This window comes from Crinia signifera, chromosome 5 (assembly GCF_055691185.1).
Source record: "Crinia signifera chromosome 5, ASM5569118v1, whole genome shotgun sequence".
NCBI lineage: Eukaryota > Metazoa > Chordata > Amphibia > Anura > Myobatrachidae > Crinia > Crinia signifera.
Window position 1 is genome coordinate 279,125,290 of NC_139221.1, and position 14,030 is coordinate 279,139,319.

Below are 14,030 nucleotides of genomic sequence, written 5' to 3' on the forward strand. Positions count from 1 at the left end.
ACCTGAGTTCTGTTGTCTGGCATCAAGGTCAGAAATAAATGACATTGAATATAGGAGTACAGATGTAACATTGCAAGTAGGATAACCACCGAATGCACTCCTTTCCTTACTGGACATTTTGTTACTCGTTAATGAACTGAGTTTCTCGTACACAAATTTCTCAACCCATTTTAAATCACTCGGTACTAGTATTTTGTTTATCTATATATATCAAATAAAAAAAAGATAAGCAAACTAATGTTATTTTATGGGGAAAAAAAAAAAGTGCCAAAACAGCACACGGACATGAAAATCCTCAGCAGCGAATGGGTGAGACCGAGATCCACCATAACTCCTCCTTGTATAATACAGCTGAACTGACTCTCTTGAGCAATCAATGCATTGCATGGAAGGAGCTGCACTAAAGCATGTAATCAAGTGAATATTTAGATTATAAACTGATTTCTATGGAACCATAATCCAATTATAACTGAATTTAAATTACAAGACTAATTTCTTCTGTGTAAACGAGGTAAATCGGCCGTGTTCATTTAGCTCTCATGAGTCATAACTCAGAATGAAACATAAGCAACAAATATCAGCCACTTATTAAATAATAGGAACAAGAAAATTGGGGACATGGGGAGTAATTTGCTAATATGGGAGTTCTATTTCAAATGGGATGTTGCTGTAGGCAACCAATCGGATACTATGTATTATCTTCTAGGAGGTTCTAAATATATAAGAAGTACATTGTGATTGGTTGATTGGTTGCCCATAGGAACATCCCAGCTGGTTTTATAGGATCTATGGTGCTATTCCTAGGATGAATGCAATATCTTTCAATGTGCATCTCTCGATATGGGCACATATGACTAGAGACAGGGTTGGCACTTTTAGGAATATTTTTGAACAGTCTATTTCAGAAGTGTTTAAGAACAGTGATTGACAGGCCAGCACTGTACTGCATGACTACCATCTGCATAAATGGCTGTGGATGGAGGTCTGACTGCAGAAGCACCCTCCGAACTTGAAAGATGTAATGAAGGTAGAACAAAGGGGATTATTTAGACCTGATCCTAGAGCCGATACTTGGACAAAACCATGCGGCACTGCTGGTGGGGCAGATGCAATTATGGACCCTACACAACGGGGCGACATTCAGGCATTTTCTAAGCGATTTTACTAAATAGCTCAGAAAATGCCTGAAACCGCATATAAATTACTGTGTGTGTGTGTAGACCACACAGCGATTAAAATGTGCTTCCCAGCCAGTCTGAATCTGACGGCGATTGATAACTTGCACGCAGGTTATTAATCGGTCAGGGCCAGTGTTCTCAACAGAGAAACACTGACCCTGACACCTCACTGACCCTGACACCTCACTGACCCTGACACCTCACTGACCCTGACAGCGCGCTGAAGCCCTGTGTGCTGAGAGACACCAAGCGTTCTAAGCAAAGTAGCTTCGGTCAGAACGCTCTTCGGCCCATGTGTAGGGCCCATTAGATTTGGGTGAGTCATATTGTTCCTGTGCAGGGTAAATACTGCCAGCTTTATTTTTACACTGCATTTTAGGTTTCAGTTTTAAACACCCCCCCCCCACCCACCCACCACCACCCAAATCTAAAACTCTCTCTGCACATGTTACATCTGCCCCACCTGCAGCGAAGCATGGTTTTGTCCATTTGAGAAGAAAAAAAACAGCTTTGCGATCAGGTCTGAATAATCCCGTAAATTGGTTAAATATCACCACAAGTAGAGATTCTGACAATAAATTAGTATAAACATTTCAATTATCCAGGATGAAAAGAAAACCTGAAAAATCTATTTATTTCCACTGATTCATTCATCTGATGAATTAAACATTTTTGTAAATTGTGTATCAGAATAGCAGTAAATTATCCCCAATCACTGCTTCATACATTGCATGCAATGTTATTATTTAACAGACAGCCCTATTTCACATTCTGGATAAACAAAAGCAGAGAGCCGGCTTATTGTTCATTTATAGGCTGATTTCACTAAAGGTTAAACTGATTATTCTTACAGTTTTTCACTGAAAATAAAAACTGACATATGGATGTTATTGCTACTTCCAGTCCATGTCCTATTTACCACACAATGGAAGAAGCTCTAAATAAAGCAACCATAGGGACTGTTACTCCCTTTCTTATGGAGCACCTGACTGCCTATGCACATTCATAATCTAAAGATATGAAACCTTCAAACAATTAATTAGGGTTAAGGGGTGATGGTCTACAACAAGGATGGGGAACCTTCGGCCCTCCAGCTGTTGTTGAACTACGCATCCCAGCATGCCCTGTAACAGTTTTAGAACGGCCAAATAGAAAAACTGTAACAGGGCATGCTGGGATGTGTAGTTCAACAACAGCTGGAGGGATGAAGGTTCCCCATCACTGGTCTACAAAAACGAGACATAACCTTGTTAAAAATTGGAGTGGGGGTGCGGGCAGAGAAGGGGCATGGTTCAGTTCTGCAATATTGAACGTTGGGAGTATGTTGTAAGTAATGCTGGCCATACACTAGACCAACTTTCATCCAACAATCCAACTATTTGGTTGGACTGAAAATCTGGTCCTGGGTGGGAGAAAATGACAATCAGCAATTTGCTCACAAACCCCGGAAAATGGGCTAAAATATCCAGACAGATTGTTTAAATCCAACAGATTCATCCACAGAACAGACAGTTTTTGTTAGTTTCCAGATGCTTGCTCCCATCTAGTACCAGATTTTTATTCCATCCAACCAACTAGTTGGATGGAATTTGGTCTGGTGTATGGCCAGTATAAAAAGAGACACCAACTGCATGAGACTACAGTGTGTCTATCAGTCAGTTGCCCATTCCAGAAAGAGGAATTACATCAGCCAGGGAACTGCTTTCTGTCTGAAGCCATACAACGTTCTCCAAAAGGCAGGTGATGGACAAACTCCTTCTTAAAAAGAATCTTCCCAATATGTTTATTAATTCACTAATTTCCTATCATGAATATCTTCACTAAATAAATGTAAGTATATGTAGCAAATTATTCCATCATAAAAAAGCTACAGAAAAATCAACCATCACAACATATAAACTTACAAACAAATCATACTCACGCCATAACAATAACACTGAAGTCCAGCCAGTTCCATGGGTCTCGCAGGAAGGTAAATTCTTTCAAACAGAACCCTCTTGCCAGGATTTTTATCATTGATTCAAAAGTGTAAATGCCAGTGAAAGTGTACCTGGTAAGAGTGTGTAAGAAAAGGCGGAGTAAATCATTTTTTACCTTTGAATTTCGGTGAACACCTATAACGGGTCTGCATCCTGGTGCTGTTTCCAGGGAGGTACCGGAGTCTGGTTTTATGAGAGCCAATAACCCTTTGAGTGCCAAGATCTCTGGGAGAAAATATCAGCTAAACATACCAGCGTCCCTCACATTTGTTATATAAATTCAAGAAAAAAAATTGATGATATTTCCATATATAAGTTAAACATTACAGGTCATTAAGATGAATAAAAATGTTTGCTTGGCAATTTTCACACCAATTTTGACAAATTCACTTGGCGCTCAAAGGGTTAAACAGTTCATACGGTAATTTACTCTTAAAGGCAAATATATAAAGATAACCAAACCACTTTGGGAAAGAGACACCAACCTTCTATGCTTATCTGCTCTTTATTGTTGGCTTATACCTGTTTGGATCCAGTGGTCTTGCCTCTCATTAGTTTATAAATGTTGTCTGGCCCAAGGAAAGTGTTCCAACCATTCATGCTCTCAATGTGCACAGTAGTCCTTTGAAGCTTAAGCCAATGATCCTATGGTCTAAGATCCTGTATGGTCTAAGTTCTAAAATATATACAATTCAACTGTGGAAAGCCTGTGATGGGAGTTATCTCTATAAAGAGCAACAACTCCTGCTTTCTTGTGTCAGATTATTTATCACTTAGAACCGGATCTAGATACAGTTATATTTAACTGCACCTACTAATTACTCACCTTGTTTACCACTTGTCTTTGCACAAACTCTGCCTGCCCTGACCATCACTTACACTTTGGGCTTGTACTCAATTATGGACTACCAATGTATGTAGGCCTTCTGCTCATTGGACTCCTATCTTGAACTAGCTTCTATTGGTTCTTGTTAGCGAGGTCATAATATTCCCAGGGTACATGAATGATCTCTTGTTCAGTGAATGGCACACATCTGTGCCCTATCCATTATAATAATAATAATTATAGATAGGATTGTATGTTCTGCACTGGGCACACGAATGGTCACACCTTGGTATGAAGCCCAATATAAGTAAAACCTACTGTATGTAGCCAGGGCAGTATAAATAAAGGCACAGAAGGTAGCAAAGGAAGCTTTAATTATAGCCCACTGGTGTTCTTGGCAGGGAAAAAAATAATTTTGCCTACTCTTACAAACAAGCTGGTTGATCCTAACGCCAAATTAATATAATAACCTTATTCTTAGATCTCTATTGAGTTCTAATTATAAGTTATCTGTAATCTACACCTGTCGTATAGCTATGCCTATCTATAAACTGCTGTACACTGACCAATCTTGCGTGCTGCATGCCCTGACCTCAGCCCAGGTTTCTGTTCCTGGCTGTGCACATCTGTGCAAGATTTGCTTTGTTTTTGGTATATATTTTACACCATTCTCAACTCAGTTGTCATTGCTGTTGCTGCAGCATCTCCCATTTTTCCTGGGTGCTTGTGAGCATGTTCAGCTCTAAGGGAAAGGTGGCTGTGATATATGTGTACTATATTGGCTATTTCTTGGAGCCAGCACTTACTGTATATACAGTATCTCGCTTCTTTCAATCACTAAAAAGCATGATGTGGGTATACCCTCCGACATCTGAAGAGCAAAAACTGGTACAAATTCGGAAAAGAGGCCATTGGTAAAGGGGGCATGGCAACGAGACCCCTTTCCTATACTTACAATGGGCAGTTGGTGACCCAAAAAAGATGGCCCTACTGTACCTGCCTAAGAGGTACAGTTGGAGTATGGACGTGGGGTATTATCTCTCTCAGCACCGCGCAGGCCACACACGTGACAAGCTGTATACATTTTACCCCAGTTATTTTATGTATTTATCATTTTGGTGACATAATCTATTACAAAAGGTGATAGGTACTAATCCTAGTGTAATCATTATATAAAGTAAAATATACTAATTCTGCACTATTACTAATAAGAAAGAAACTAGGCATTTGCAAGGGGCCTTTCTGTCACGGCACAACACTCCCAACATTATAGCTCTCTGTTGGACAGTTGGAATTCACTGACCCTCCATGCAGATATTACAGCGCAGTTAATCATGCACATGCTGAACAATATTAATAGTGTCTGTTAAGTAGACAACGTTGAAGACATGAGTATGCAAATAAATGGAAGCTTCAATACAGATACAGCAGCTCCATATGGACGGGCAATAATTAGATCAAGCATGGGCGCAACATCCTGGAAATCAATTCATTAATGAGCATAACCTAGATCGGGAGATGGAAGGTTGATGAATTATGGGGAGTTCTGTTCTCTTGCTTTGCAGCATGGATTACACAAATCATACTCAGCTCTTACCAGGGATAGGCAGCAAGCAGCTCTGATCTAAAAACACCGGGGTCATGGAGCAGTATTTAAAATTAGTCATTTGATGTGTATGGGATAATCATTTATGTATATGTTATAAACACACCTGCATTGGCCTCTATACCACAATCCCTTTAGCCTCTACCTATTATTTTCTTTAGACGCTTATTCTATGTTTACAGTAACTAACAAGTCACACTTACCTTTGCAGTGCATTTCACTTGCAATTATTTTTGAATTATTAACTAATTGTTATTTAGCCTCGTCAGGGTTTTCCTCAATCGTAGAGATCAAAGATCACAGCTTTGGAAAATTGAGACGATTTAGCAGAAACCACCACCACAATGGCACGGTGTTAACAAATAGGTATCATTGCAGTTTGGAATGGATTTATTCAATGGGTGCTCTGTCAGAAGTGTTCCACCACAAGCTACTGCACTGCTTCTATGGACACACCTGTAGGGCCATTCCGGTAATCGGTGATGATCACGTAAAGGAAGTTTCAGTTGCTTTATTGCGCCTGATCTCCCTTCCAAAGTGACGGGAGATTGGGAGGCGTTATTGAATGTGTTTTTTTTTTCGCACTAATGAAGCCCATAAGTGTCAATGGCTTAGCTGTGTAAAATGGCTTAACAAGTAATTTTTTGCACATTTCTGCTCAACAGTGTCTCCAAACAGCTAATCGCACCCGAACAAAGCAAAAATTGAATTGCACTATTGGGCACCATCTTAAATAGGACTTCAAAGGTAAAGACCACAAATAGCTAGATTCTAGTGGTTAAAGTCGCATTATCCATTACGCTTATTGGTCCAACCAAGGACCCAATGGGACCGGATTACTATAACTAATTTAAAGAGTATGTGTGTGTGCGCATGTACGTAATGGAGCCTACACACATAGCGATTTAGGGGCATTTTCTAAGCAATCGCACTAGGTTGCTTGTAGCGTTAGCGATACATGGCCCCATGCGTCGATATCGATTGGCGATTAATATCCAGCATGCTGGATATTACTTGGTCAGGGGCCAGGGCCAGTGTTCTCACTGGAGAACACCAGCCCTGACAGATCGCTCAGTACACAGCCGCTGACACATCACTGTGTGCTGAGCGATCTTGCTGAAGCATTCTGAGTGATCTAGCTCAGATCACTCAGGCGCATCTCCCTGTGTGTGGGCCCCTTATGGGGTTTGGTAAATGGATTAGGGAATCAGAATCAGAATGATGGGGTAGATTTCTTAAACTCAGTGAAGTTATGAAGGGTCTGGTTTTTATCACCGGCCAATCAGCTCCTACATGTCATTTTTCAAACCAAGCCTGTAACTTCACAGGTAGGAGCTGATTGGCCGGTGATAAAACCAGACACTTTATCACTTCACCGAGCTTAATCAATCTGTCCCTCAATGTGGAATAAAATGACTCACTTCTTGTACAAAATCCAAGGCTCTTTTTGTACTATTACTGAAGCCATAACATCGTTGTTAGACCTGTCTGTGAACTACTCTGAGGTGAATTTAGCCATTGGAAATATCCTATGTAATACTAAAAATAGTCTAATTTTGTAGACACTGCTATGTCCGAATGTCACATTCGATGGAAAATTATGTAGATAGGAAATTATTGACAAACCCATGAGGAAAATCAATATTCACAGCGTAGTCTGGAGAATGACACAGTGGAGACAGACATTTTGTGGGAAGGACTAACATTCAGTCTCTTAGAGGAGTATCAAAGCTTGGACAAAGTGGAGAGAGATAAAGTACCAACCAGACCGGTAGGAGCATATTGGTTTGTAATTTAACCCTCTCCACTTTATATCTCTACAAGTTTTATAAATCTCCCCATTAGTTCTTAGGGAAGCTCGTGATTTCCATGATCAGCCCTCAAATACGGCTGCTTTCCCTGTATTTACATAAATGTTAATTGGATCAGGGATTACCACAAATGACTAGGCCGAAAAATAAATACTTATGGTCATTTGTAACAGAAGATTATCAAACATGAGACTGATTTAAATGAAGAAAAGGATTGTTCTTATGTATCTGTGTTTTGTGCTGCATCCTGCAGCCCAGCAATGTTTCCACAGCACATTTAAAATTGATTTTTCTCAGAGTTCCTGCTCTATACAGTATGTGTCCTGACATGAATGGCTGCTCAATATTTAACATGTTCATGGCAGGAAAACACTGCTAGATACCAGCTTATGAGAGAGTGCCTCTGTCAGTACAACTCATAGATGCCTACCCTCCTGCATTCTGCAGGAGACTCCCTGAAACAGCAGCAATCTCCCTCTCTCCCTCATTAGTCTAGCAATCTCCCTCATTTCACCTAGCCCACATTACACGGTTATATTTTTGGAAAAAAAGGAATGAGAGATAGATACATTTACATTGAATCTTCAGCACCATTTCCCAGCACTTTACCAAGTATAGTAGCTCTTACTAACTGCTTTGGGGCTCATCTACATTTAGATATAAGTCATTTTACAAGATTCCTCTCAGATGTAGCAGTACACACCCACGCTTCTAGGTACCACGTTCACAATCTCTTTTCACAATCATACAGTATATGGAACTAGACACGCCCTTTGGGTGGAGCATGACACGCCCCCTCAATGGGGCACTGTGTAAAATTAGATTACCAACTATAATCAGCCCGAAACTAGTTTTCAAAATAGGCAAGTATGGTATAACTAGGTAGCGGAATGAGGTCCTATATAACTGGTTATGGCATAAAGGGTCAACAGTGCCTAGGTTAACACCAAAAGGTTGACATGCACAAGGTTGATATATATAAAGGGTCAACACAAGCAAAAGTTCAACATGGAAAAGGTTGACGCTATCAAAAGGTCAACGTGAAAAAAGGTCAATATTTCTGTTTTTTTAAGTCAATGTCGACACCTTAACATGTGGACTCCCAATTAGTTTCCCGCTTATCTCGTCATGCTTCAGGCCAGACACCTCACTTCCCTCAGCACACCATTCCCAATCTGAGTCCACGTGGATGTTAAAGTATGAAATACTAAATGTCGATATTTTTTTCACTTGTTTAAATTTTTTTTAAACTTTTTTTCTTATGTGAATGTCAACCATATGGTGTTGACCAATTGACTGCAGAACTATCAGCCAGATACCGGACAAATTCTATTCTTCCCCCATACACTACTGCGATTTGGGCCGGATGTGTTTGATGCAGAGCTGGATTAAGCCTTCGGGGGGCCTGGGGCACTTTAGAAAGGGGGGCCCCCTCCTACTTGTCATTACCAGGCTCACTGCTGCCTCTGATTAAAAACCCTCCCATAACAAGGCAGCTGCTGCTGCTATCCTTCATGGGCCTGAGAAGCATATGATGAGCTCCACCAAGCAGAGCTCAGCACAAGCCACTCAGCCTCTGACCTCTTGTGCAAAGTCTTATGGGACTTAGTCAACTCCCAGTAACGCACTGCACACTTGTGCAGTTAGTGTGCCTTGACTCCTTGTGCTCATCACCATTAATAATTGTCACATTGGCAGATAGGTGAAGCTGCAGCACTACCCCACTCCCATGCACAAAACCATTAGCTAAAAAAATAAAATAAATACATGCCAACAACAGGGGGCCCCTAGATAGAGGGGGGGCCCAGGGATACTGACCCCTTGTGCCCCCATTATAATCCGGCCCTGGTTTGATGTCCCATCGGATCCGATTTGCCGTCCTGTATGCATTGGACCTAAGTCTAAGGTCGGACTTACATGCAGGTCCGACCTCTGACTCTGACCCCTTCTCCTGGTGGGGAGGGTCGAATGGAATACATCACATTTTAAAGTACTGCATTATATGTATTGCATTTCCAGACGGCTTGCGGGGAATCGGGTGGCAATACACTGTGTTGATACACTGCTTCGATACACTGCTGCGATACATAGAACGTCCAATGTAAATGAAGAATATTATTTAATAACTAACATGTGCTGGTCTAATTGCAGCTAGCCACGGTATTTTAGGGATATGGAAGTCGGAAGGTCGACAAAAAAATTAGGGAAGGTCAAAAGTCAAAAGGTCAACATGAGTTTTTCACTTTTTTCTCTTAGCCGACAGGCGGGGTTTCATACCCTACCATCCACTACGGCGTGATGGGATAATAAAATAGTTTGCTGAGCGCAGCAAGGCGCTGTGCCCAAAGCATCGCGAGCACAGCGAGGGGACGCAGTACACTTAGACGTGTCCATGTTGACTACTGTATGTCTACACTTGGGATTGAAAAATGTGGAAAACTCATGTCTACTTTTTGACTGTCAACCTTCCCTTTGTCGACATAATGCTTGTGTCAACCTTCCAACACTGTCGAGCTTAGTCATGTCAACCTTAACGCAGGTGCCGAACTTAACCCTTTGACCCATACCCATATATCATGGTGCACTGGTGCTGTGAATTAGCACCAAGCAGTGTACTCATCAGGGGTTATTCTGATTCACTCGGAAAGGCACAATCACTCTCTAATGGACAAAACCATATGCACTGCAGGTGCGGCTGATGTAACTTGTGCAGAGAGAGTGAGAGTTGGGTGTTTTATTGTTTCTGTGCAGGGTAAATACTGGCTGCTTTATTTTTACACTGCAATATAGAAATCAGTTTGAAGTACACCCCCACGCAAATCTAACTCTCTCTGCCCCTGTTACATCAGCCCCACCTGCAGTGCACATGGTTTTGTCCATTAGAGAGTGATTGTGCCTTTCTGAGTGAATCAGAATAACCCCCTCCGTCAGGATGCTTTTCTGTATGTTGGTACTAACATAACTATCAGAATATCTGAAATACAGGAATTACACAGATTTCCTTACCACCGAGTTTCCTCATACATTGATAAATCTAAATGTGAAGTTAATCAGAGACGCATGTGTGGGCGGCAGATATTTGTACAGTGCTGCTGGATTAGATAGATCCCTTTTAAAAGCTTTCATGCCTCTGCACCCCCACCTGTAATGTACATTGAACTGTATCCAGCCATGTGTGCTATAATACCAGGTGCCTACGCCTGAAGTGCCGGCAAAGATGGAGCTTATACAAGTGATGTTAAATATATGCCTACACTTCCATCCTTTTTCGCTATTTTACATCCTGATTGCTACTAAACGTCCCTTTGTCCTTTTTATGCACATAGAATAAACTGCATTAACATGATTTTGGTTTCGCTGCCTTTTATTCATCACAAAGCTGCTGTTTAACTATAGTGCTTAGGTACTTGCATTGCATTTATCCACTGCGACCAATCAGCAATTAGCTTTTATGTATCTGGTCACGGAAGATAATGTGGTTCCATGCATGTTTTGCACATAAATACTGATGTCTCCGGGGTCTAGGATCCGAAGTAGTCCAAAAGGGGTTCCTAAGGAAGGAAATCCTACTCACCTTGTCTTCGGCTACGACCTCGGCATCCTCTCCGGCAGACGCGCTGCTCCCGGCTGGTACCCGCTCACGGACTGGAGAGGCGCAGAGATGTTTCATCTTCTGCGCCTTTCCTCCGGATGATTCTATTGGACGCCTAGCGGCCAATCAGGAGCTAGGCTCCTGATTGGCCGCTAGGCGGCCAATAGAATCATTCGGAGGAAAGGCGCGGAAGATGAAACATCTCTGCACCTCTCCAGTCCGTGAGCGGGTACCAGCCGGGAGCAGCGCGTCTGCCGGAGAGGATGCCGAGGTCGTCGCCGGGGACCAGGTGAGTAGGATTTCCTTCCTTAGGAACCCCTTTTGGACTACTTCGGATCCTGGACCCCGGAGACATCAGCCCTGGAGCCCAGGACCCCGGACCAGCCCCGGAACCAGGACCAAGGCCCCGGAACCGGACTCTTCTGTCCAGGAGCCCCGGACCCCGGACCCAGGATCCAGGGACCGACCTACGGGCTCAAGGTAGGTAAGTATCAGTGTGTGTGTTATGTGTGTATTAAACTTTTATTTTTCAGGGTGTCAGTGTGTTTTATTTAACTATTTTTTGTACTGTAGAACTACAAGTGCCAGCGGGCCCTTTAATGCCCCGCATGCTGGGACTTGTGGTTCTCCAAGCCCCAGCATGCGGGGTAGGCTTGCTGGGACTCATAGTTCTACAGTAGAAAACAATAGTTTTTAATCTTTTTTTACACTGTGCATCAGCCCGATGCCCACCGCCCAGGGGCAGGTAACACGTATATTGATACCTACGCTGGTAAATAAGGTTCTTTATGCCAATGTTATCAATACTGAAGAACTGTTGTTTGGGTTATTTTTACAGAAGAGTTGGGAACACTAGTCACATATATAAACCATACATGGTCATGCATACATTAATTCCATATATACTGTGCACAAAAAGACACACAAATAATCATTCAATACAGCAAATTATAAGCAGTTCTCCCCATCCAACGTAACATGCACAGTGTGTACCATTCAGTGGCAACAAATATGGGCTCTGATCCTAATCCATACGCACACTTGCGCGTTTGCAGAGGAGAGCGATGGTTTGGCACTGCGTATGTGCATACACATGTATGCGCATGTGCAGCTGCTTGGTGTGAGCGGCCACTGCAAATTGCTTATTTGACATACCAGAGAGATGTCAGATCTGCGCGCACTGTAGAAGTCAATCGATGGTTGATGACCATCAAATGATTTCTCTCCCGCTGTGAATGGATGTTTATGACTTCCATTCCCATGCGTGCGGGGAAATCAGCATGCGAGGGGGGATGGCTCCCCCAAGCCACAGCTGGGGCTGCCACACCATAGTTATGCCACTGAATCACCCAAATTCGTAGAATTTTTTGTTTTTACGAACATAAAACTCATACAAATTCAGGTGTACGAATGACTACACCATCGATAGAACACCGATGTATGTGTCTGTAGTGTTCTATAGAGTTCATCTGTGAATTCAGCTATAAAATATAAATGAAAAGTAAGGTACTTGTTTCCTAGAACGGCCACAATCCTTTGAAATCAGGTCCATTTTGCCGGCAAAGGGAAAATCGGGGGCATCGCGTCGGTCGCGACCATTAACATTGGCCCCAACGCGACCGACGCGATGCCCCCGATTTCCCCATAGGCTTCAATGTTAAAATAATTTTTAACATTGAGATGGACTTGATAAAGTTCATCTCACATAGTAAAAAATGTGAAATGGGCCAATATGACCCATTTCACATTATATATGGCCCCGTCGTCACCCCACTATTGACGTGAACCCGAAGCGTGGCGAGCTGTGCGCGTCCTCCGACCTTTTCATTCCCCTACTATCCATGTCGGCGTGGAGTTGAGAATATAAAGTGTGGCAAGCGCAGTGAGCCACCGAGCCCGAAGCGTGGCGAGTGCAGCGAGCCCCGTGAGGGGACGCATATACCTGTGAAGTTATACGCGTTCGCTCGCCACGCTTCGGGCTCGGTGGCTCGCTGCACTCGCCACACTTTATATTCTCAACTCCATGCCGACGTGGATAGTAGGGGAATGAAAAGGTCGGAGGACGCGCACCGCCACCCCTCGCCGGGCTCGCTTCGCTCGCCACGCTTCAGGTTCACGTCAATCGTGGATTCAATGTAAAATATTCCCTAGACCCCCAATTTTACAGCGTAAACCCCACCCCACGATTGACGTGAACCTGAAGCGTGGCGAGCGAAGCGAGCCCGGCGAGGGGTGGCGGTGCGCGTCCTCCGACCTTTTCATTCCCCTACTATCCACGTCGGCATGGAGTTGAGAATATAAAGTGTGGCGAGTGCAGCGAGCCACCGAGCCCGAAGCGTGGCGAGCGAACGCGTATAACTTCAAAGGTATATGCGTCCCCTCACGGGGACCCTATTCACATTTGATAAAAAAAAAAAAAAATCGCGTCGGTCGCATCGCATGCGATGCGACCGACGCGATTTTTCCGACACGACCACCCCGATCGAAATTGGTGTGGCCGTGCTAGGAAACAAGTACCAAAAGTAAACCCCCTTTTCCAGGCTCGTTATCTAGAAGCTTGCACGGATCATGTAGATTTGTGCAGGCTTCCATGTGTAAAAATAAGAAAAATTAATAAATGATAAAACCAGTGTGGGGTTGACTGGTCCAGCTATAACTAGCCGCATAAATACAGGGGTCCTTCTGTCTTTCTCTAACCAGCACTGGGCTCTTGGCCAAGCCCTGGTTCCCAAAATGACCTATGGATCCCCTGTATTGACACTTGCGCCTCCTCCCCGAGAATGAGGGAATCCCCATTGACGTGCTTCGGCCACTTTTTCCACCCGGCGGAAAAAGTAGCTGTGATTAAATACCCCCCTGTCAGAGATGTAGGAATGTATGAATTGCATTCTGAAGGGAAATGGGAAGCCATTGTAGGGCTTGTAAAAGAGGGGAAGAGGAAATTATATGTTTGGAGAGGAAGGTGAGATGGTCCATAGCATTAAGAATAAAATAGAATGTAGACGGGTGGGAGTCTGGGAGACAGACTGCAAAAAGGT

General features: G+C 43.1%; 1 protein-coding gene across 7 annotated transcripts in view; it reads right to left on the minus strand.

Annotated features, from left to right (window-relative positions):
* LOC146081108 (sodium channel protein type 5 subunit alpha-like) overlaps positions 1-14,030 on the minus strand; it is a 388,187-nt gene that overhangs the window by 226,934 nt on the left and 147,223 nt on the right. For all 7 annotated transcript variants that reach the window (XM_083189076.1, XM_083189080.1, XM_083189078.1 and 4 more), the window contains exon 5: positions 3,100-3,228. In XM_083189076.1, the coding sequence (XP_083045202.1) occupies positions 3,100-3,228 (129 nt within the window). The remainder of the gene's footprint in view (positions 1-3,099; positions 3,229-14,030) is intronic.